The following is a 25655-nucleotide window of genomic DNA, read 5'->3' as shown; positions in this document are numbered from 1 at the left end:
ACAAATGCACTTAACGTAAATGCTGGAGTCTGAGGTGTCTGCTTGGCCACTGTACAAAAGTGATGAAGTGGTGAAATTAAATAATAAACCTACAACATAGAATACATTACAACTTGCACATATACATGTTCACAGCATGTATACAATGATAATCCCTATGTTTTAACAAAGATATAGTTCCCTTCTACAGTAGACACAAGAACAAGATGAACTAGGTTGATAAATGTACAATATCAAAAAAAGGAGTAATAAGTTCACTGATTTGGGAAGAAGGTATGACTGAACATACTGAGTATCTAGACTTTGGGAATGCATACAGGTAACAGTATCTTGGTTCAGGCTGATCATAAGTCCTCATTCTTAAAATTTTAAGTAAACGTAGATGTTTAGTTGTTTCTGTTTGTTTCAGCATAGTTGGTTTAATAAACATAATTGTTTGGCAAGTAGCTCTGTTGGAAAGCCATGAGGCTCTGTTACACGGTTGGTAAAGATAAGGCAATAAAAACTTTCTCCTAATAAATATAAAAAATTTATAATACAAGACATCAACTCATTCTGTTAAAGAAAAAAAGCCCCAAAATGTGCACACACTAATTTTTTTGATATTACAGTAATTTCTTTACAAAAATAAGAGCATTTGCCTTATTCAAACAGAATCATACTATGTGTGAATAGTAATAGCATCCCAAGCCCTTTTTTCCTCTTTTTGTAAAATACAGCTAAGGAAGTTAACTGATTAATTTTACTTCCACTTAAGACAGGAGTACAGCAAAGCTAGGGACTGTAGAAGAGTGTTTTTTTTTTGTTTCTTTTTTTTTTTAAAAATAAGACTATTGATCCAAAAGTATTCATTTCTGATAGATTTTCATGGCCGATGTTCATTCAGCTTAAACTCCATGAAACTGTTTCCAGTGTTCAGATTTACGTTGAAAATACATTGAAAAGCCACTTTTCAAGAAGGTATTAGAATAGTATTTTTAAACACATCTTCATATGTTTAAAAAAAACTCAGAAGCTTTTGTTGGCACAGAGAGCAAATGAAGGGTTGCTATTTTTAGGAGGTCTTCTTATGAGTCAGTCTGCTTGGTTTCACATTGTGTAGCAACTTAACACCAATCAGCAATGTAGTCAAAATCTCTGAACATTTCTTGCTCCTCTTCTGAAAGTATCCTTGGTTCTCGAGGTGGAGTCAGAATAGGTGCTTCTGAGGTAAATTCATCATCAAAATTACTAACATCTTCCCGCCCTCTAATTGTAGGTACAAACGGCGGCTTTACTTTTTTGTCCATCAGAGCACTCCAATCAATTAGCTGGATTACAAAATATAAAATGACCAGTTTAGTTTCCTACTCCTAATTGCTATAGTTTCATAAAAAATTTTAAACTTTCATACTTACTCGGAAAAATGGGTGCTTTTTTACATCCTCTGCATCTTTTTCACCAGCTCCAAGGCGCCGCTCAGGATTTCTTCTTAATAACTAACACAATATAAAGGAAGAAAGTTAATATAAACCAGGGACTCACTGACAAGGATTCTCATAACTTGCAAAGCTTTAGATGTTTCTTTTGGTATGTGTTTGTCTAAACCATGCAACATCTATAATTGAAAAACAACTTCTAAAATTCTACTGGGAAATGTTCTTTAAAAAGTTTCAGTAGTTTTATAAATCATTAATTCTTACCCTTCTCATTATTGAAATGGCTTCTGTAGATAAGAACCTTGGATACCTTACTTCATCATTTACAATACTGTCAAAAACCTCCTCTTCATCATCACCAGGAAAGGGAGACTAGAAGAAATACCCTTGAGTCAATCAAAATGAGTTTCAATACAGTAAAATCTCATCATCTATTCAACGTTCCAAAGTACAACCAAGAACCAGATAGTGAGGAAAATAAGAAAAAGGAAAAACAAAAACAAAAAAACAGACCCACCAAAACATCAAACAAATAAGGATTACAAGAAGTCACAATAGATAGGTAACTACTAACCAGAGGATACACCATATACTCTTATTGAAATCTTCTTGTGGAAAGACAGAAGGAAATGGGTAAGGCAAATACAGTAATAAGTGTTACTACAGAGGGAAGCACAGACTTTGTAGAAATACATCAGACATGGATGTGGTTTGAATTTCACAGTCAACAGCAAATTAATGGTGGCAAAACACAATTAGAGACTGCAGGCATAATGACTGCACTAAGAAGCAACTGCCGGGACTTCCCTGGTGGTACAGTGGTTAAGAATCGCCTGCCATTGCAGGGGACATGGGTTTGAGCCCGGGTTCGAGCCCTGGTCTGGGAAGATCCCACATGTCGTGGAGCAACTAAGCCTGTGCGCCACAACTATTCAGCCTATGCTCTAGAGCCCGTGTGCCACAACTACTGAGCCTGCGCCCTAGAGCCCATGCTCCACAGCAAGAGAAGCGACCGCGGTGAGAAGCCCGCGCACTGCAACGAAGAGCAGCCCCCGCTCACCACAACTAGAGAAAGCCTGCATGCAGCAACGAAGACCCAACGCAGCCAAAAATAAATAAGTAAATAAATAAAATAAACCTATTAAAAAAAAAAGTTCAAGTATGTCAGAGCTTACAGAAACAACTATTATGAGTACTTCTGGCACTCATAGAAAGTAAAGACCACTGTGGATTAGGGATAAAGTATACCTTTCCATCTTTATGCTTTTCTAAATAGAGGTGAAAAATTCAGATCTGAACCCATGGTCTTAAGAAAAGAAATAAATTTGGGTATATTAAATACCCTATCCTTCAGGCAGCAAACCACAATGGTTTACAGGCAGGTTAAAATCCCAGCTCCATCATATGAGAGCTGTGTGACTTTAAGCAAGCTATTAACTTCTTTGTGTCTCTATTTATGCATCTGGAGATTGACATAAGACTACTATTGAGCTCATTAAAGTTTGCTGAAAAATTAAATGAGCTAATACTTATAAAGCACATAGAATAGTGCCTGGCACATAGTAAATGTTTTAATTTGCTATTTCTTTTCCTCCTTTTCCAAGTTTCCAGTCCAATTTGCCATATCAAAAAGTACTGTCATTGGATGAACTAAATTCATTTATTTACTTGTTTGGTATAAGTGCCACTAAATGACAATCACAGAGCAAAACTTTAGAAGTTTCTGACATTCAATAATTTAGTCATTCATCATTCAGCCACTAGTTTTTTCATGCCTAGAATGTACAAGGTTGGTCATTGGCATTAGGGAAACTGCAGAACAATGAACCAATGCAAGGTAATTTTTCTTGCATCTCAAGATCATCAAACCCATCTAAGTAATTTTCAATTACTTGTCTAAATATTTACTCTTTTTAAATTCTACCCTAATTTATCATTTCCAGTAATTTATGAGAAAATAGATTAGTTTCTTCTTACTGCTTTATTAATTAGATATAATTAATTCACTGTCTTCTAAGTGGTAACAATTTCTGTATACAACTAAGTTATCCCCAGAAATTTATTTTAAGTTAATCTAAAGAAAACAGTAGGGAAAAAAATGTTAATCTTTTCAATTCTACTGTATCGCTTTTGAAGGTAACATTTATTTTTGACTAATATATAGCTGACCTTTCTTTACAGGTACAGAGTACATTCCTTTTATCAGTCTTCTTGCTTTCTATTTCTTATGAAATAATCAGTTATGTGTGATTGTGTTTAAAAATCATAAAATATAACCAGAGCAAAACTGAAGTATAAGAAACTATTTTTGAAGCATTGGTATACATTCCACAGATAATATAAAAATCTAAAAAAGATGGTGAAGGTAATATAGGATCATAGGCAATTACTAATATATAAATATTTATAAAGCTTAAGTTCTACTTACGCAGGAGACATATTAAGTGGTTTTACAAGTGACATGATTTGTTCTTTCAATCACGTTTCCCTTTTACCTATTTTATACTGCTTACCTCACCAACGAGCATTTCATATATAAGTACGCCAAGGCCCCACCAATCTACAGCCCTTGTATAGGATGTTTCTGTTAATACTTCTGGGGCAAGAAATTCAGGAGTGCCACAAAATGTGCTTGTCCGATCTCCAAACCCCATTCCTGAAAAAGGTAAAATTCAAATATTTGTTAGCAAAGAAAAAAATCTGGCAAAAAAATTAGAAGATATCCTTAGGAAGCAAAATTAAAGGTGTACATTTGTGCATGGTAATCAAACTCAAAATACATTAAAGACTTTAGCTAACTTGTTTTCTAAATATGTTTCTCAAAATTTAGTAATAAATTAGTCAAACATACATTCTACATATTGAAGAAAATGTCTCATTGTATTCTAAACTGCTAAAAGCACATTATACACATCATCTTATGAAAGCTGACTTGTTAGTTGGGATAGGAGGAGAGGAGCCTCAGGTAACTTATCTGCAGAGGTGACACCTGAGTTGAGTGAAGGATGAGCAGATGTTAGTCAGCAAATAGAGCTGAGATGAGTGATAGTGGTGGAGAGACAAAGACTGTAAGCAGTTTATTGTTGCTGCAACAGAAAGTACTAGGCAAACAGCTGCAAGAGATCTGGCTGGAGAAGGAGGCAGGCAGATCAGGAAGGGCAATGTATATCACATCTTTGCCACTGAAGGTTTTCAGTAGCAGCGTACCATGGTCAGATTTGTATTTATATGGGCCCCTTTTGCATTTTAGCAATTACATGGCAGATTGATTTGAGGGAGAAAAAGAACAGAGACAGAAAAGTTAAAAGGCTATTAAAGTAGTCTTGTCAAAACAAGATGATAGTTGGCAGTGGTAGAGGGAAGATGAAAAACTTAAGGAATATTAAGGAGGTAGATGTCAGCACAATTTGGTGATTAACGGGATGTAGAAAGTAGTGAAAAGGAGAGAGTCCAGGATAATTCCACATTTTCAAATTGGGAGACTGAGATGACTGTGGCACCATCAACTTCAAACAAGACTGAGGAAAAGAAACTTGCTTGTGCAGCGTTTGAGGTACCTGCTGACCAAGTAAAACTGTCTAGTAGATAGTTGACTGTATATGTTAGGAAAGGAAATAATAGATTTGGAAATCATTAGAATATAGTTGCTAGTTAAAAACTACCTGAGAAAAGCAATGGGCTAAGGCCAGACTCTAGAGGAACAAAAGCATTTAAGTCAATAGTGTCCAATACCGAGAAGTCCAAAAAAGGAAAAAAAACTTTCATTAGATTCAATAATTAGGAGGTCAATTGGTAACTGATGGACACAGATTTATAAAGTTCATTCATTAATTCATCCAATTACTTATTAATTAAGCATTCACTGAATACTTAAGATGTGCCAAGCACTATACTATATACTATGGAAAGAAAGCTGAATAAGAAACAGGAAGCTACCAGAGTAGAGGGGGAGACAGACAATGTTTGCTACAATACAGTGTATTAAGTGTACCTATTTACTATATGTTAGACACTGTGCCACATACTTATCTCTAATTCTTATAATACTCCTAAACAAGAAGGATTATATTTATTCTATAGCTGAGGAAACAGACTCAATGAGGTTAAAAGTAACTTGTCCAAAGACACAGCAAATAACTGGCAGAGCCAGGATTCAAACTTAGGACTGTGTGGTGCCTAAGCCCATGCTCTTTACATTTTCTTATGCTACCTCTTGATTCAAATTTCCCCAGTTTACATACTTATTTACATGTTTGTGTGTACACACACACACACATGTACAGGTACATAAAAGATTCTTGAGGCATATGCATATTTTTTTCCTATTTAAAATGTTAAAAGTTTTAAGAAGCAGGAGAGAAGTTTTTAGGCATGCATAATTTACTCTGCACAATCCCAGCAAAGCAAAAAATTTGGTGCTTAACCAATGCTTTCTTAGAGTAGAGAGAATTATTATCATACAAAGAGAATCTTGTTTTTATACTATGATTTCTGAAAACCTAACCTTATTCATATTCAGAATAAATTCTTAATAACATAATTAGGTTATATGAACAACCTGTAAGTCTCAATAAAGAATAAGTTAAAGTTTAATTTTTAATAAATTAAAAAATACATTTTGCTCTCCACAAATTTGAAAACTTCCAAAGTACAAAGGAATAGTAATCTATTAGAAAAGGCACTTTAAAATACCCAATTACCTTCTTTGCAAAGACCAAAATCAGCAATTTTCACAAAGCCCTCTGTATCTAGCAATAAGTTATCCAATTTCAAATCTCTGTTCAGGATAAAAAAATGCAAAATGAAAAAAAAATCAATAAAATCAATAGATAATAAAGTAAAAATATCATTTTAATAGCAGCTGTACTTTCTCTTTACTAAAAATGAATTTTTTCAAGTTATGGTTTGAGATTTAAATACCATATTACAAATGTTCATTTACTTCCTTTTGGCAAGTTTATTACTTTACAAAAAAATAATTTCTGAATATTTTCCCTGTTATGTAGAAAAGGAAGAATGTATCTAAAAGAGAAATGTTTGATCTATTTAAATATATATTTTAAAGCTCAGAAGGAGTTCATGGATCTTTAACTCAAGGTTAATTAATTAATTAATTAATGGCCATGTCACGCAGCTTGTGGGGATCTCAGTTCCCCCACAAGGGACTGAACCTGGGTCACGGCAGTGAAAGCGCCAAATCTAAAGCACCAGAGCATCAGGGAGCTCTCGGATTTGGACTAACTTTGAAGTTTGCCTACACGCCATCTGTAAGAATGAATTATCAAACAAACAGTATAAGTAAGGTATAAGGGAGCAGGTTTAACCTTCTAAGAAAATAATTCAAAATAAAGAGGAAGCTATTAAGTCATAGTAAATGATTACAAATTAAGTTGAAAATGTTTTATTCTTTAAGTTAAATAGGGCCATTAGGAAACTGTTATCTTGGAAACATTGTTAGAAGTTTGAATAAACTGATGTTTATAGTCTTTTAATTCTTACTGGCCTTCCCATAATTTGTCTGATCTAGAGCAATGTTATTCAAAGTGTTAACCATAGACTAGTTGCTGGGCTATGAACTATTTCTAACTAGTCTACAATTTGGTAAGGAGTTTGTGCCAGTACATAAATCAGATATGTCATCAAGTACACTGTCTAGTTGACAGCAAGGCTTAATGAAGGAAGCAAGGTGATCTTTTTATAATCTGGCACAAGTGGATCAGTTGAATATAAAGTATTCACCAGGATGAATATTGTTGGTAAATTGTGTTATCATAGGCCAACTTATAATCTGACTATTCTAATTAGGTAATGGGCAGAGGACAAGTAACAAAGAAGTTTATCATATAATTATTGTGTTAACCATGTCTTTCAAAATTGGAGTTTAACTTTTTTAGTGGTCAATTATCATACAAAAGAGAAAATTAAGAAGCTGGTTAAACACAAAATATCCTTCTTAATTATCTTTAATTCTACTTCATATCAAAATAAGCAATTAGAAAATATCAAAACTTTACTTACCTATAAACAATTTTGTGTTCATGTAAATACTGCAACCCAAGAACTACACATGCAGCATAAAATCTGTTTTAAGAATTAAATCAAAAGAAGTTTAATAAATTCCACTACTCTTGAATCCCAGTTTATACTTTTATGCTTCAAAGCAGAACCCTGTAGTTAACTAATTTCACAAGTATTTATTTAGTCCTTACTATGTGCCAGACATATGAGTAAGATATGTGCTAAATATTAGGGGTGAAATTTAAAAATAAGAAAAATGCAGTCTCTAAAATGGAAGCCATTATCTTTGCCTAGTGGAGTCACTGAAGCCCTTGAGGTAGACATTTGATCTGGTTCTTCGAAGAAAGTACAATATGCCATCATAAAGGCAGAAGGACGGTATGAAAGGTAGAACTTCTGTGGGGGAAATACAGGGTATTCCCCTAAGAGGGAAAGGAATAGGCGTGTAAAAGGCATAACCTGTTTGACAACCATAATGAGTTTATTGTGGCTGAAGTAAAGGATAAGGAAGAAGTAGCGGGAGATGCAGCTGAAAAGATAGCCTGAGATCAAGTTGTGAAGGACCTTGAATGTCATATTATGAACACAGGTATACCTTGTTTTACTGTGTTTTTACTTTATTGTGCTTCACAGACAACTGTGTTTTCTTACAAATTGAAGGTCTGTGGCAACCCTGAATGGAGCAACACTATGGGCGCCATTTTTCCAACAGAATTTGCTCGCTTCAGGTCTCTGTGTCACATTTTGGTAATTCTCTCAATATTTCAAGCTTTTTCGTCATTATTATATTTGTTATGGTGATCTGTGATTTCTGACATTATTATTGCAAAAAGATTACGACTTGCTGAAGGATCAGATGATGGTTAGTATTTTTTAACAATAAAGTATTTTTTAATTAAGGTATGTATATTGTTTTTTTTTAGACATAATGTTATCGAACACTTAATAGACTACAGTAGAGTGTAAATGTAACTTTTATATGCACCAGGAAACCAGAAAATTCACGACTCACTTTATTATGATATTTGTTTTATTATGATGTTTGTTTCAGTATGGAACTGAACCTGCAATATCTATGAGGTATGCCTGTACTGAAAATTCTTCTCTTAGTGATAGCAAATCAAACCATTTTAATCAGGGCAGAATAATCAGATTTATGTTACAGAGAACTTTCTTGATAGTAGTATGAAGTAGAGTGGAAGTAGGTAGATATCCAGAGGGAAAAGGAACAGATAAGGCTAAAATGATAGTACAGATGAAAGATCATGAGTACCTCTAATGTAGTGGCAACAAAGAGAATAAGAGATGGATTCAAGAGAAACTTTAAAACGAGCATGATAGGACTTGGTGTCTCATTAGCTATAAAGGATGAGGGAGAGGGAAAAGCTGAAGATGACTCTCAAGGTTTCCTTTTTATTGTAATGAATAGGTGGAGAAATACAGAAGTAGCCAAAGTTTTGTGGGGAAAGTGAGTTTGCCTTTAGACATATTGACCTCAAATTGCCTTGGGAAAGGTGAAGAGGTCTAGAAATTGGATAAACAGGTTTAGATCTTAGAAAAACTTCAACCCAGCTAGAATATTAACTCTTGAGGGATCGGACCATGTTTGTCTTTTTCAGTGTTTAGCCTAAATGCTTAGCAAAATGCTTGATACACAATAGCCTTACTGAATAAGGAGGTAGGTAATAAATAAATGAATTAATTAAAAAATGCAGATCTGTCTTCAGTGTAGAATAGCCTATAAGGAGACACTTAGGAGAATCAGTTCTTAATTTTACAAGTAATACATGGATATTTCCTCTATAAAATACACATAATATCCCTACCCTAAAGCACAATTTTTCATTCATCTATCTCCATCTCACCCCGACGCCACTACTATCCATAAAGGTAACTACTTTTGTTAGTTTGGTGAATGTCCTTCAAACTTTTAGAATGTATTTACGTGTACATGTAGATATGTTTTGTGTTTATTTTTTAAAAAATGGAACCATAATTTGGAGATTTTTTAAAATGCAACTATTTATAAATATTTGATTATACATTAGATCTTATGTAATTATTTATCGTAAGTTTAAAAGATTTAGCTGAAGTCCATTAAAACAAATGTGATTCTAAAACTGCTTAAGGTAGTTTTTTTTAAGCAAACTTATTTTGGTGGCAAAACAATACTGTAACAATTATAAAAATACCCTGATTTCTCTTTTGTTCCATTATTTGTAAATAGATTGTCCTAATGATACTTAATAAATAACTGGGTATACTGGGTATCATCAAATCAAACCTTTAAAATAAATATATTACAGAAGCAGAAAATGAAGCTCGCAGAGAGAGTAACTAATTTATCTAAAGTGACATAGCCAGAACACAGCAAAGCTAGGACTCAAATTAATTTTGATTCCTTCGTCTCAAGCAATAAGAATACAACGTTTGCCTAGTATATGTGAGTCACCCTTCTAGGTGTTCCACTAGTACACAGAATACACATAGTCCTCGTTGCTCCCCTTTAGTGAGGGGAGACAGACAATAAAAATGTAAAAAATAAATAAGGTGATTTCAGGTATAAAGTGTTATGGAGAATATAAAATATAAAATAGAATAGAGTGTGGCCTGATTTAGACGTTAGTGATACAGTGGTATTTTAGTTAAAGTAATGAGGAAAGACCTCCAAAGAAATGACATTTGAGGTGAGATCTGAATGATTAGAGGGAGGTACTTTAGATATGAAGTATTGCAATAAAGCGTTTTATTCTTGTATTTCACTGGGCTTAATTGTTTCATTGGTACTATATAATTTGTAATCTCGGCAAAAATAAAAAGTTTGTTAAGGCAGAATAGGATTTTATATTTATTAAAGAAAAGGCATAACAAAACAAATTCCCAAGGCAGTTATACAGGGCTAGGCGTAATCTAGATGCCCTGCTTTTAATTTTTAAATATTAATTTTTAAATATGCAGGGAATGAATTATTAGTAGCCTTCTATTATTTTGTGGCTTTTGCCTCGTTTTCTGAAAGCTTCACTATCCATCAGAACTAATGCCCTAGTACTACTATCTGCTGTATTATACTTCTGATGGTTATGATGAGAATCAAATAAAGGAATGAAAGTAAAAATGTTACACAAATGTCAGCTGTCAGAATACAGACAAGTGATAAAAATTCACTAATAAACTCAATAAAGTTTTACTACTGGTTTATGAGTTTTATGATTTGGGCTATGTTTTGGAGGTAAAATTTGGATGTTGCATGTAAGGAAAAAAGAGAATCAAGAATGACTCCCTGTGTTTTGGCTTGAACAACTGGTAGATGGTATTGCCATTTAATAAGAGAGAGGCCTAGAAGAGTAACAGGCTGGGGAGTTGTGGGTGAGGTGGGGGGGAAATGGGAAATATCAGGCGTTCATTTTGAGACGTTAAACAAGAAATACTTATTAGCCATATAAAGGGAAGAGTCAAGTTGGCTGCTGAATGTTATTGGAATTGGAAGTTTAGGTAAGAGGTAAGGGCTGGAGATATAAATTTGGTAAACATCTGCATATACAGTGTAGCTATTAAGAGCATTTTCCTAGGTTCAAATCCTAGCTCCAACACTTAAGCGCTTTAAAACTGGGATAACAACAGGGGAAGAATATATATAATTATGTTTAATCACAAATGTTTGCTATTATTTATTCTTTTGCATCTGAATAAGCAAAACCTTCATATAATATCAAATTCAAAAACTACAAAAAGGGTTTTAGCGATAAATGAAAATATTTAACACAGTACCTGATATCCTGTAAGTGTTCAGTGAAATATATATTTTAAACAGTATACCCAGTTAATATTATTAAGTATCATATCTGGATTCTATGCCTTTCATTGGAGGTGATACGCATACCAATTTCTTTTATATTCTTTAGAGATATTGTAAGCACATGCAAGCAAACACTTAAGACATACTCTTTTAAATTACCCTTTAAAATGCAAATACAAGTATTTCATACAAATATATAATACAAACTCTTCTACATTTTCTTTTTTCACTTAACAATGTACTTTGAGTATAGTTAATATTTAAAGCCATGGTCCTAGATGGCATTCCCTAGGGAGAAAATATACTGGAAAAAAAAGAAATTTTACTAAAATAAACCTAAATTGTAAAATTATCAAGTGTGATTTAGGGTAATCCATGAAATTTTCAACATGAACAACAGAGAAAAATAGATACATTTATTTATGGCAAAAAGGTAAGTAAGTTCTATTATTCCTCCATCTATTTTCCATATGAGGGAAAAAAATAAATCTAAAATTCAGAGAGCTTTTTTCCTTCCCAGAAAGAAATCAGTCATGAAGAAACTCAGAGAAATGCTAAATACTCACACAGCTCTTGGTTCAGAAAAGACATCAGTATGAATGTGCATCATTAGGTCCCCACCGGCAGCATATTCCATTACAAAGCAAACATGCTCTTTGGTTTGGAAACATGCAAAAAGGTTCACCAAAAAGGGATGCCTTACACTATTCACAGTTTCAAAAATTCTTTTTTCACACATCAGGCTGTAAGAGGAAACATTTAAAAATCACTGGTATTTTTTTTTTAAGTTCTAGTTGGAAATAACATTCTTTAAAAATTACTAAACTCTAAAATAAGCAAAGTTCTTAATCATTATAACTTTAAAACCATAAAATGTGTCCTAGTTTTGCTACAAATGCTTTGAAAAATTTGGGCTACTTGATATATATAACTTTAATAGAAATATATTAATGAAAACTAAATATGATTAGCATGACATAAAGTTCACATTGATAGTATCAGAGTAGCACACATATGGCTAGTGGTAATAGTTAATAAAAAAGGCTTAATTAGGAGTGAATTGTGAAAAATTTTCAGGAATTGGTCAGAGGATTTAGCAACCTAAAGCATAATTTTAAAATAAAAATTTTCTGATCAAGGCAATTTCAAGGACAGTATATATTTATAATTCACAAGCTATGGTATCCAAATATTCTATCGTATAATATATGAAGCTGAGAGGTAAAGATACACTGCATAAAATTTTAATTTAGAAGGCTAACTGGAAAATAAAGAGATTACATGGAGAATTCTATAACATACTTCAAGGAAGCTCCTGGAGAATGATACAATTTATCTATAAAATCTATAGCTATCACAGGTTTCCCTGTAAGAATTCTTACAAGCTGCTTAAAAGAACAGTGGTCAAACTTACTGACTCTGAAACAATTTTGCCTAAATAGCAAAAAAATACCACTCTTCTTCCCCCTGAAAATATTTAGTAAATCAACCTGACTTAAAACTCAAAGCAGATATGTACACACTGCTATATTTAAAATGGATAACCAACAAGGACCTACTGTATAGCACAAGTAACTCTGTTCAGTACTATGTAAAAACGTAAATGGGAAAAGAATTTGAGAAAGAATAGATACATGTGTATGTATAACTGGGGAAAAACAAAAAGAAGAAAAAAAAATCTAAACAACAACAACAAAAAACAGCTCAAAGCAGAAGAAAACCAGGTCAAATATTATTCAAATACAACTCGGAGTTAACACTTTAAGCATCTGATCAAAATAAATATACCTACAGACGTATTTTATTGACAATTAGATTACATTTATGTTTCTAATACAAAATAGGCATTTTTGTTTGTTTTTGAGACTGGAATCAAAAATTAACATTAATGTTTGTTGAAAAGCATTAATAATGCTTTCATTTTTAAAATTAAAGAACTGCTTAGATGTGTGTGTGTGTGTGTGTGTACTTGGTTATTGATTTCAAAATACCAAACCAAAATTCTAATGTTAGAAGGAGGTAGACCCATTCTCCTTTCTTTTGGATCTCTTCAGAGTTAATTTTAAAAAGGTTAATTTAAAGATTAAAGCATTTGTTTGGGTATCCAGATTATACTGCTATGACTCAAGAAAATTAAATAGAATTTTGAAAACATTTAAGAGTATACCTGTTGTGTAGAAGGAACATGGAATTTTTATTGCTCTGTTAATATAGCTGTATTCTGAATTATGAACTAAAACACCTGTTCAGTTTTAAATACTGACAGCAAATGCAGCTATTATGAAATAGTGTTTAAACTCCATTTAATATGGTCACATTCTAGATGAACTCTTACCCTCTTATTTCACACAATCTGTTTACAACTTTATATATACTCAGAAACAGAAAGCCCCACTGTAATTGTTTCTAAAGCGTTGGGCTTATGTCTACATACATTTGCAAGGTTTCTAAATGTTACTACAAATTAAGTCACTATTAGAAATAAACTCACAGAAGATTAGAAAGAACAGTTAACAGCTTTGACTTTATCACCATTTAAATTTATTGGAAAACAATGACCAATTGGGCAAGATCTGTAAGACAGATTCTAAAACAATTGATTTACTATGTCAATCTAAATTTTGGCTAATGAGGATAAAATATTCATGAAATGAAATAAGACAAACTGGCAAGATGTTTTGGGCTCAACTAGATGGCAAACGTGGCCTCTTCACTGTGTATGGTTTATGGGTGAATTACTAATCCACTATGGGTGAATTACTAATTCTCAACTGGATAAGTATAAGGTTAGACCTGTGTTGAACATGTAAATGGTCTAAAGGATTAACCAGAATTCCTCTTAAAATGGTTTTAATGCCATTCATAGAATTGTTTGATGAGGACTGACAATATTGATGAGGGCTGGATAGATGTCTTAGGACTATTAGGTAAAGGAGGAAGGATTATTATAGACCCCAACAGGAACAATAATTTTAATTTTAAGCATTATACAGCACACCAGAAAGCTGCTCCATAAGTCTTTAACTTTTCCCAACCTAATCTAAATTGTATATTCTCCTTAAAAGTCCATGAAACAATCCAACCTTATTCAAAACTTCAAACTTCATTCTGTCCAGAACATTTTCCTCTATCTTGTCATTTCTCTCCTCTCCATGTTCCCAATTATCTTCCATCTGCCAAAGATCAGCACAAATCCAATCTTCTTTACAAAGCCTTACCTAAATCCACCAGCACACCTTCATTGTTCAGCTTAAACTCAAACGTATCTAATCTGTTTTATTTATATAACTAATGTATCTATGTTTTATCTCCCTAAGTGACTAGGTCCATTCTAACATTTTTTGTTGTACTTCCTTCAGTACATTATTAGACATGATAGAAACTTAAAAACTATATAAATAGTTATTTTGGTCAGTGGAAAATTACAACATTAATAAGGCTAATCTTAGGATTAAATCATATATACGAAAAAAAATCATATATACGTATATATGATATATATAGAAAATCTGGCTAGCTGTGTTTTTGTTCTGCAACTACAAAAATATACTTCCAAGTCTATTCTGTTGTTTTGAAATGTGAACTGGTAAGAAAAGGAAGCTGAGTGAGCAGGCATTAACAGTAACACACATTTAACATTCCTACTCAGGAGTGGGGGAAGATGGCACTCAGAAAGAAGTTCTACTAATGGTAGGTGGAAAACGTGATCTTTGTACATGAATTACATTACTTTGAAGTTAGTGCATAATTTGTGTTCCTTTAAAAAGATGTAGATTTGGGCTTCCCTGGTGGCGCAGTGGTTGAGAGTCCGCCTGCCGATGCAGGGGACACAGGTTCGTGCCCTGGTCTGGGAAGATCCCACATGCCGCGGAGCGGCTGGGCCCATGAGCCATGGCCGCTGAGCCTGCGTGTCCAGAGCCTGTGCTCTGCAACGGGAAAGGCCACAACAGTGAGAGGCTCGCAAAAAAAAAAAAAAAGATGTAGATTTGTGGTTACCAGAGATGGGGTGAGGGGAGGGGAAATTGGATGAAGGCAGTCAAAAGGTACAAACTTCTAGTTATAAGATACATAAGTACTAGAGATATAATGTGCAATATGATAAAGTTAACATTGCTGTATGTTATATATGAAAGTTGTTAAAAGAGTAAATCTTCAGAGTTCTCATCACAAGGAAAATATTTTTTTTCTATTTCTTTAACTTTGTATCTCTATGATGTTCACTTAACTTATTTTGATAATAATTTCATGATGTATGTAAGTCAAATCATTATGCTGTACACCTTAAACTTATACAGTGCTGCATGTCAATTATATCTCAATAAAACTAGAAGAAAAAAAACCAAACCAAATAACAACAAAAAACAAGTTGATCTGGAATTTTCTATAAGTAAAATAATAAAATTCACACTAGAAAGAGAAAATTTAGAAATGAAAACTGTCATTAAGAACCATCAAGCATTTCAGAAACATCTATAGGAAAAAAAAACCCCACTGATATGCAATAACATTGAATTCTATGGATCTATTAAAAGGATGAGATAGAACGTGGATATAAAAGATTTCTGCTTAGTTGTTTACTATTCAGACTTGCAAGTTATATAACTTTTAAGAACATGCTGGTCTGTTTTCTTATTTTCTAAATTAATTTTTTTTCTTGACTTCTCTAATTGCTCTTTTTTCTGCTGCCTTCCTCAAAGTCCTCTAAGAGTGAGTTTTATTTCTCACTCTGAATTTTACATTTCTCTGTTTTTCTGGTTCTACTGGAAATTATTTTACTTCCATGTTACTGAATACATGGATTTATAACTGAAGTTAGATAAAGATTACTCATCAACTTTTCACTAAGGCTGGATTAATTTTAAGTAGGGTTAATGTCCCAGGTTGTGGTTAAAGCTTCATCCTCTGATCTGGACATTCTTCTTTAATAGTAATATTAATATTATTCTATCTATATTTAATTAGGAAGTTTTTTCCTACAGAGACGTGGCTCAAAGTAGTAACAATGTAGCAGAAAGTTATACAGACCACCAAGTAATTACCACTTTCCCATTATTAACTGCGGTAGTACCAGTCTCCTATTATTTTAGGATGTAAATGAATTTACCATATATGAATCTGGAATAAAGCAAACATTCTTCCAGAAAAGAAAAACATTTGACCTTACTATTACTGTAATTAAAAACAAACTGACAGTGTAATTAAAGGTTTGCTTTAACTACTTATGTAACAGAAATATACAGTTGTTAGCAATATATTATAGTGTTCAGAATATTTCATAAATATTATGCAAAGTCTCTCTAAGTAGTTTTAGATCAGGGAAGAGTTTATTTTGATATAATTGAGAAGTATGAGAAATGGATAAAAAACAAACAGGCAAATCCAAAAGGAAAAGATTTTTTTATATAAAGGAAACCCGCATTTTTTAAGATCTATCCTAAGAACTTCCCATATCATGGAAAAAATATTAAAAATAGCAATTTGATATATCTATATGGCACTTAACACAATTTGGTAAGGCAAGTATTACCAAAAAATATATTTTAAAAATATGTGGGTTAACTGAGGCTCAAAGATGTTCAGTGAATTGCCCTGAGATCAAATCATTAATTAAGAAGGAACAATCAGAACTAGGTAAGTCTTCTCACTGATAATCACAGGATCTTCTCATTATACAGGGCTGTCTTCTATTAATATCAACTGGTGCTTCCTTAAACTGGTGGTTTAAGAAAAATACTCCTTCTTCTAAATATCAAATGAGAGTCTCATTCTGTAATAAATATGCCATTTTATTAGACAATAATTTCCATGTTGAACCACTTCATTAATTCGAGATAGTCTTTTTAAAGTATATTCTCTAACCTAATTACAATATTATCCCCAAAGTCCTTACATTTTAATAATTGTAGATGAAGAGGTATCTGTATCAATTTACACCCAGAAATGTAAGATACTGTGGTCAAAAATACCATTTTCAGAAACATAGAGCAAAAAATAGATGTAGGTGCATTTTCAAAAGCAGAATATATTAACCATTCAGTTAACTGAAGATTATTTGTAAATGACATTTTATTACTTCTGTAGTATGAACAGGAAATAGCCTCACCCAACGACAGATGTATAACAGTTCCTATTCCATATAAACAGTTTAACATTTCCAAGTATAAAAGCTTATTAGAATTAGTTTAAACATTTCATCATCTTTCCTTGGTATTCACTCAGCAGTAAAATGTCTTAAGAAGGGGAAGAGGGAGTTAACTAGAAAGAAAAACATTTAATTAATGCCTACCTTATGCATTAATTTATTTAGTTTCTTTACTTATTACAGTTGACCCTTTAACAACATGGGGGTTAATCTGTGCATAATTTATAGTCGGCCCTCTGTATCTGCAGTTCCTCCACATCTGTGGATTCACCAACCATAGACCATGTAATATTGTAGCATTTACTGTTGAAAAATATCCATGTTTAAGTGGACCCATGCAGTTGAAACCCATGTTATTCAACGGTCAACTGTATTAGGAAAATAGAAAGTTTTGTTGTTGCAATACATACACTGATTTTTCACGATAAACTACATTTTCAGAAAAATAAACAATTTCATTTTTAAAAAACTAACCTGTCTACTTCATCTCGAGCCACAATGTCTCCTTTCTTTAAGGCTTTTATAGCAAACATTTCATTAGTGTGTTTATATTCAGCCAAAAGCACCTGAAATGAGGTTAAAATAATTATTTCCCATGTGAGTTATTACTTTTGTAGGCATTCCAAGAAAATTTAAAAGATTACCTTTCCAAAATGTCCTCTACCCAAGACAGCACAACACCGGAAGTCTTGTAGATTAAACTGAAACATTTGTTGAGATCTGAAAACAGTAATGTCAATCAAAAATAAGGCAAAAGTATGGGACTAAACATGTAGCAAAGCTGTATACATATTCTTTACCTTCTGTCCTCAAGTTCATGAATACCACTATATTCTAGGCCTGATTGAGGAATATCAGGCTCATATTCAGATTGAGATTTTGGAAGTAGTCTATTTCTGTCATTCTCAGTATCAAAAACTGTTTCTGAAACCTGTAAAATATTAAACACTCATTAAATCATAGAAACATTCAGAAAACAACTTATTAGGTAAGGATAGCTAAAGAAAAAAATGTTAAAAGTTGATATAAATATGGGTGAGAAAATAAAATTCAGATACTGGATATTCATTTTTATGGTTATTAATTATATATTACTCTTATCTAAAAAAGGTAAAAAAATGAATACATTGGAGAAAACAAAAATACTAATTTGAAAAGATACATGAGCCCCAATGTTCACAGAAGCACTGTTTACAATAGCCAGTTACACAGAAGCAACCCAAGTGGCCATCAACAGATGACTGGTTTAAGAAGATGTGGTACATACAGATGGCAAATAGGCACATGAAAAGATACTCATCATCACTAATTATTAGAGAAATGCAAATCAAAACAACAATGGGGTGCCACCTCACACCGGTCAAAATGGCCATCATTAAAAAGTCTACAAATCATAAATGCTGGAGAGATGTAGAGAAAAGGGAACCCTCTTACACTATTGGTGGGAATGTATTTAAATTGGTACAGCCATTATGGAAAACAGCATGGAGGTTCCTCAAAACACTAAAAATAGAGTTGCCATATAATCCAGCAACTCCACTCCTGGGCATATACCCAGATGAATCTCTAATTCAAAAAGATACACGCACCCTTATGTTCATAGCAGCACTATTTACAATAGCCAAGACATGGAAACAACCTAAATGTCCATCAACAGATGAATGGATAAAGAAAATGTGAGATATATATATATATATATATAATCACACACATACATACAATGGAATTACTCAGCCATTAAAAAGAAATAATGTCATTTGCACCAACATGGATGGACCTAGAGATTATCATGCTAAGCGAAGTAAGTCAGAAAGAGAAAGACAAATACCATATGATATCACTTACATGTGGAATCAAAAATAAAACACAAATGAACGTATCTATGAAACAAAAACAGACTCACAAATATAGAGAACAGACTTGTGGTTGCTAAGGTGGAGGGGGGTTGGGGGAGGGAAGGATTGGGAGTGTGGGATTAGCAGGTGCAAACTATTATATATAGGATGGGTAAACAACAAGGTCCTACAACATAGCACAAGGAACTATATTCAATATCCTGTGATAAACCATAATGGAAAGGAATATGAAAAAGAATATATATATGTATAACTGAGTGACTTTGCTATACAGCAGAAATTAAACACAACACTGTAAATCAACTATACTTCAATAAAATTTTTTAAAAATGTGTGTGTATACACACACACACACACACACACACACAGGAATATTACTCCCCCCCAAAAAAGAATGAAATAATGCCCTCTACAGCAACATGGATGGACGTAGAGAATATTATGCTTAGTGAAATAAGTCAGACAGAGAGATAAATAGTATATGATATCACTTATATGTAGAATCTAAAAAAGAATACAAATGAATGTATATACAAAACAGAAACAGACTCATAGATTTAGAAAACAAATTTGTGCTTACCAAGGGTAGGAGGAAGGTGGGAGGGACAAATTAGGGTATGGGATTAACAGATACAAACTACTATATATAAAATGGATAAGCAATAGGATATACTGTACAGCACAGGGAATTATACCCATTATCTTGTACTAATCTATAATGAACTAGAATCTGAAAAAATACTGAATCACTATGCTGTACACCTGAAACACAATGTTGTAAATCAACCATATTTCAATTTAAAAAAATGAATACATTACTTTCATCTTACATGCATTTTCAAAAACCATGTTAACCTAGTTAGAAGATGCACAGTGTTTCAGGCAACATGTCATCCAATATCAGCCATGCTCCTATGCTCCTAGATTAAGCAGCCTATTCCATCTCTCCTGGCTCATGAGCATCCAGAGGTTTTTGTTTCATTCACAAGAAACATAAACAACACAGTTCACACAGGCATTTTTTAACTAAAATGTTAAATGAGATGTTTTTAACATCTCATTCACTATGATGCTTTTACTGGTAATTCATTTGGTGAAAAGGAATTATACAAGGTTTAAAATGCCTTACCTGTCCTTGTGTATCCAAATCTCTTAATTCAGCAGATTCATCTATTTCTCCAAGGGAAGAATCACGTGGTGGGGCCAGAGGAGGCTCAGGTTCAAGATCAAAGTCCAATTTGGTTACTGCAGATTCACTTATAAAAGATAAAGCAATTCACTGAAGGCAGTAATCAAAAGTATATATTTTAAATAACTTTACAATTAAGGCAAACAATTTTATTGTTTTAAAAGTAAGCAGAGCACTAGTTTCAAAATACTATTTGGAAAAAATGAGACTTTTAATAGGTTCACTGTAATCAATATGTACAAATGTCACAATAACTATTTTATAAAAGCAACGCTTAAAAATCTTAAGACACATACCTAGCTGGAGGTGCTAGTTCAGGGATGTGTACATCAACCACTGGCACTGTAGCAGGCACAGGGGCTTGAGGGCTGAAGGTGCCAGAATGATTTACTGTAGGAATAGCTCTTCTCACTAGTCTTCCCCAAGTGGCAATATTAATATTCATTTGAGGAGCTCTGAGAAATGTTTTGCCTGTGGATATTGTAAATAAAGAAAACAGAACAAGTATTTTTTTAATATATTACCAAAAGCCATAATTTAAGAATTCATATTCATCGGTTTATAATTTATGAAGAAAAAACAATATTTGTCACTTATAAAAACAGTTCCTAACTATTTGTTATTAAAGGCTAGTGCAAAAAAGCAAAATCAGTTTTAAAAATAAATACATAGGAATTGCTCATTTAAGTCTAGTAATGGTATGTGGTTAAGGTTTTAAAAACAGAATTCTTATCTTTTAGAGATACTACCTGTAATATTTATGGATGAATCAATATGATGTCTGGGTTTGCTTCAAATAATCTGAGGAAGTTGTGAGTGATGGAACATAGATGAAACAAAATTGGACATGAGCTGACTGTTGTTGAAGCTGAGTGATGGCACACCGCACTAGTCTCTATACTTATGCATGTTTCAAATTTTCCATAACAAAATTTAGAATAATTGAACAAATAAGAAGAAAACAAAAAGAAAAGATGGATATCACTTTTTAATTAGTACATACATTTTTAAAGTAGTTAAGGTAACACCAAAACACTTTGTACTTGATTTCTCAGTAATTACCTTGTTGTTTTGAAAAAATTTTCTTTTGTCTTTGGAGTTTTGGTCTTCTTTCAATAACTGGATTAAAAAAGGTAACCTGCAGTGAAGAATATTCAAGTTGACATGACTATAGCATTAGATTTATGGTTCATGAAATTCAATAAACTTCCAAGTTTGAAAACTTAAGAGAATCTGAGATATAATTTAGTTCCATCTCCTCATTTTCTAGATGAGAAAACAGACCTAGAGAGGATAAATGACTTGTCTTAGGGTAACATACCTATTTAGTGGCAGAGTTGAGCCAAGAATTCAAGTTGTCTGCCATTCAGCCTAATACTCTTCCCACTTCTACATCATGTTGCCTACATATATAATTTCAATGGTAGTTATGCGTATTTAATAAAATACATTTATTACCTCTGCAAATAAAGTACCCTGCGGTTCCAAATAGAGACACATGCCATGCCGTTGGTTGTCTAAAAAATCTTCTAACCTCAGAAATTTTACCGCACACAGAGATCGCCAATCACGCCAATAAACTGAAATTTCCAGTTCACGTGACTAGAATAATTAAATAAAAAATAAAGAAAACAGGGAACACATCATTGGACACACATGTGAATAAAATATTACAAAATATATAAAATACAATAAACAAAGATAACATACACAACGGTTGCACTATTTTAAAGAGTGCTTTTATAACGTTTCTCTATTATATATTACTTTAACAAACTTACACATTTTAACTAAAAGGAAGACATTCATATTCCAACATTCTCCAGTTAAGGTATTCCTTTTAGATAAAGAATACACAACTGGGAACAATCAATACAGATGAATGACCACTGAAACTCTTTCCATCTCAGAGCTTCAATCTTTTGGCTTTTCCTTCTCCTATTGGCTTCATAGGCTGTGCTGTTGCTAGACTTCAATGTTCACCTCAAAGAACCTATTTCAAACCTTCTTATTTCTTTATCCCAATGTTGATCAGGAAAAGGTCTGTGAATAGCATTTATTCTCCACTTTCAGTGTGCCACACACTATGCCAAACACTTTAAGAATGTTAGGTCATTTAATCTTCTAAAGAATACCACTGGGTAATAGGACCAGTGATTACAGGGGTCTGCGTAGGTAGGTAGCAAACAGGAAACTAAGTTTTATACAGAAAAATGTTCATTTATTACAACACCAAACACAACAAAACGAAACAAAAAAGCCCCCCCCAAAACCAGGGACAACTTAGGAGTATATTATACCATATCTACATGAGGGAACATTCTGTAGTCATTAAAAATAATGCTTATGTGGAAAATATATTTAAGGTTTTAACCATCAATTATTAAATGTACTTGTAGAACACAGTTTATAAGCTGGAGGTCAAGCCATAAATTGACCTCTACATATAAGTCATAATCTGCATATATTTTAATTATAAAGCATAAGGCTTCTCCATTATTTTGTTTTTCAGGATTTTGTGGATCACCCACAAAAAGAGATAAATGTTTTTCCCTTTAGGCTCAACAAAGTAATAAATTACTTCTTTCATATAAAAACTTTCAATTTGTGAACTTATGCATCTTATTATCTAAGCTTCTAGTATGCATAGTAAAAAACCATTTGACTTTAAATAATAAAACTAATTGATGCAAATGAACACAGAAAACACTTATAAAAAACAGAACATGAAAAAAATGAGTCAAGACACAATGTTCCAAAAGGGTCTCATAGACAGAAAAAAAGGACTAGAAAAAGATATCTTGGCAGTGAGTATATGAGCTCAGGACTTCCTACCTCATTGCTTCTCTCTGATAAATAATTACTATGGGAGAGAATACTTGTCAGGAAAGGGTAAGGATGAGTAGAGGATAATTATTTTAAGATCAGCAAATGGCATTTAGAAGTGGTGGGTATTAATGCTATAATATTCCATTCAAGTTAAAATTTTAAGTATTTTGAAAACAGTTATTTTGGGAAATAAACTGCATACCTGAACCAGGGGTTGGTAATTTAGACTACTTTATTTTAGATTAGAAAAGGAGAGGTCTACTTTCTCCTATCTTCTTCCACGGTATCAGGGAGGAAAACTTGTTATGGATCAGGCAAATGCAAGTGGTACAGATGCTAGGGACGAAATTAGTAATTCTTAAAAGTTCTTATACTTTTCACACTGCTAAAATTGTAAGAGTATATCTTTCTCTGGATGAGAGAAGGTCAAATCACCTCCTTTATATTTTTTCTAGCCACTCTGGTAAAGCTCACATATTAACCCATTTCTCTTTCCTCTGTTTATTCCATTCTTCAACCTGAAGTATGTTAGAAACACCTGAGATTTGGGATGGAAGGTTATCCTAAGGCCTACATTAGCTTTCCTGGAGTTCTACATGAAATTTTAGGTATAAAGCTCTTCACTTTTTGTTACTTTGCACTGTTCCCTGTATCACTCTCTCTACAATTTAAGGGGGGAGAGTGGCTACAGTCCAAAGCACATTAAGATATTTTATGTCTACTCATAACACTGTTGCATGGAACCCCAATCCTACTTTAACTCCTAACATCTACTGCAGTTCAGTAAAGCAGGGATATAGTATCTGAAAAGCACACCCTCTATATAGGGAAATGCCACTGATATTTATTGAATTTAAACTGCAAGTATGACTGCTCATTTGCTGGCAATTTTCCAGATGAAGCAGGTCCATTCCATAAAGCAAGGGCATGTTTGTACGTAATGTCAAACCTCAAGAGCAACAAAATTCTACATGGAGTAAAACCACTGCCAAAATAGCTGAGCAGTATGATCTGAGCTAAGTACAGATTGACAATACTGGCAAACTGTCCCAACTTGTGTTTCATTTTGTCTTATTATGAATCTGAACCTAGGATCAAAGAAGAAACTGTGGTAGAACTAAGGAATCTATATGGTTTGTCTGAAGTCACTGTAAGGCCCGAAAGTAAATAGTAACTACTTTTTCTAAAGTAGTTGGCATGATATTTGATACACATATACATATATACTATATACTACTAAAGAATTCCTCCCATCTAATTAACACAACTATCACCTATTTTACACACACACACACACACACACACACACAATATTTATATTTGGTAAGAACATTTAAGTTCTGTTCTCTTAGCAATTTCATTCACACAATATAGTATTATTAACTAGTCACCATTATACATTGCATTATACATTAGATGCTCAGACCTTATTTATCTTATAACTGAAAGTTTGTACCTTTTTACCAACCTCTCCATACAACCATTTTTCTACTCTTGGTTTCTATGAGTTTGACTTTTTAAGATTTCACATGTAAATGATACCATGTAATATTTGTCTTTCTCTGTCTGACTTCTTTCACTTAGGATAATGTCCACAAGGTCCATCCATGTTGTCACAATGGCAGTTTTTCCTTCCTTCTCATGGTTGAATATATTCCATGGTATATATATACCACATTTTCTTTATCCATTCATCTTTTGATGGACACAGACTGTTTCCAGATATTGGTCATTGTGAATAACGTTGCAATGAACATGGGAGTGCAGATATCTCTTCAATATCCTATTTTCATTTCCTTTGAATATATACCCAAGAGTTGGATTGCTGGATCATATGGCAGTTCTATTTTTAATTTTTTGAGGAACCTCCATACTGTTTTCCACAGTGGCTGAACCAATTTACATTCCCACCAACAGTGCACAAGGGTTCCTTTTTCTCCACATCCTCGCCAACACTTATCTCTTGTCTTCTTGATGACAGCCATGCTAACATGTGATATCTCACTGTGGATTTGAATTGCATTTCCCTGATGATTAGTGATGTTGAGCACCTTTTCATGTAATTGTTGGCCATCTGGATATCTTCTTTAGAAAAATGTCTATTCAGTTTCTTTGCCCATTTTAAATCAGATTATTTGTTTTTTGTTGTTCTTGCTATTGAGTTGTGCAAGTTCTTTATATATTTTGCAATATTAACTTCTTATCTGATAGATGACTTGCAAATATCTTCTCCCATTCTGTAGATTGCCTTTTCAATTTCTTGATGGTGTCCTTTGCTGTGCACAAGCTTTTTAGTTAGTAACTACTTCTTTTTTAAATTTAATTTTAATTTTAATTTTTGGCCACACTACACAGCTTGTGGGATTTTAGTTCCCTGACCAGGGATCGGACCCGGGCCCTTGGCAGT

General features: G+C 33.1%; 1 protein-coding gene across 3 annotated transcripts in view; it reads right to left on the bottom strand.

Annotated features, from left to right (window-relative positions):
• Positions 1-489: 489 nt before the first annotated feature.
• The window catches only part of PKN2 (protein kinase N2), a 124893-nt gene continuing 99727 nt past the window's right edge, over positions 490-25655 (bottom strand). For 2 of the 3 annotated variants that reach the window (XM_079724424.1, XM_079724425.1), the window contains exons 9-22: positions 21878-22021; positions 21482-21557; positions 20716-20890; positions 20360-20486; positions 18175-18305; positions 18019-18094; positions 17849-17940; positions 11799-11975; positions 7437-7499; positions 6119-6195; positions 3932-4074; positions 1683-1790; positions 1398-1478; positions 490-1310 (exon numbers count right to left, since the gene is read on the bottom strand). In XM_079724424.1, coding sequence (XP_079580550.1) covers positions 1107-1310; positions 1398-1478; positions 1683-1790; positions 3932-4074; positions 6119-6195; positions 7437-7499; positions 11799-11975; positions 17849-17940; positions 18019-18094; positions 18175-18305; positions 20360-20486; positions 20716-20890; positions 21482-21557; positions 21878-22021 — 1674 coding nt within the window. In that variant the 3' untranslated portion in view covers positions 490-1106. The remainder of the gene's footprint in view (positions 1311-1397; positions 1479-1682; positions 1791-3931; positions 4075-6118; positions 6196-7436; positions 7500-11798; positions 11976-17848; positions 17941-18018; positions 18095-18174; positions 18306-20359; positions 20487-20715; positions 20891-21481; positions 21558-21877; positions 22022-25655) is intronic. The other variant, XM_079724426.1, reaches the window with a different exon arrangement.

Source organism: Hyperoodon ampullatus (assembly GCF_949752795.1).
Source record: "Hyperoodon ampullatus genome assembly, chromosome: 2".
In the NCBI taxonomy this organism is placed as follows: domain Eukaryota; kingdom Metazoa; phylum Chordata; class Mammalia; order Artiodactyla; family Ziphiidae; genus Hyperoodon; species Hyperoodon ampullatus.
This window is presented reverse-complemented; position numbering and strand designations above follow the sequence as displayed.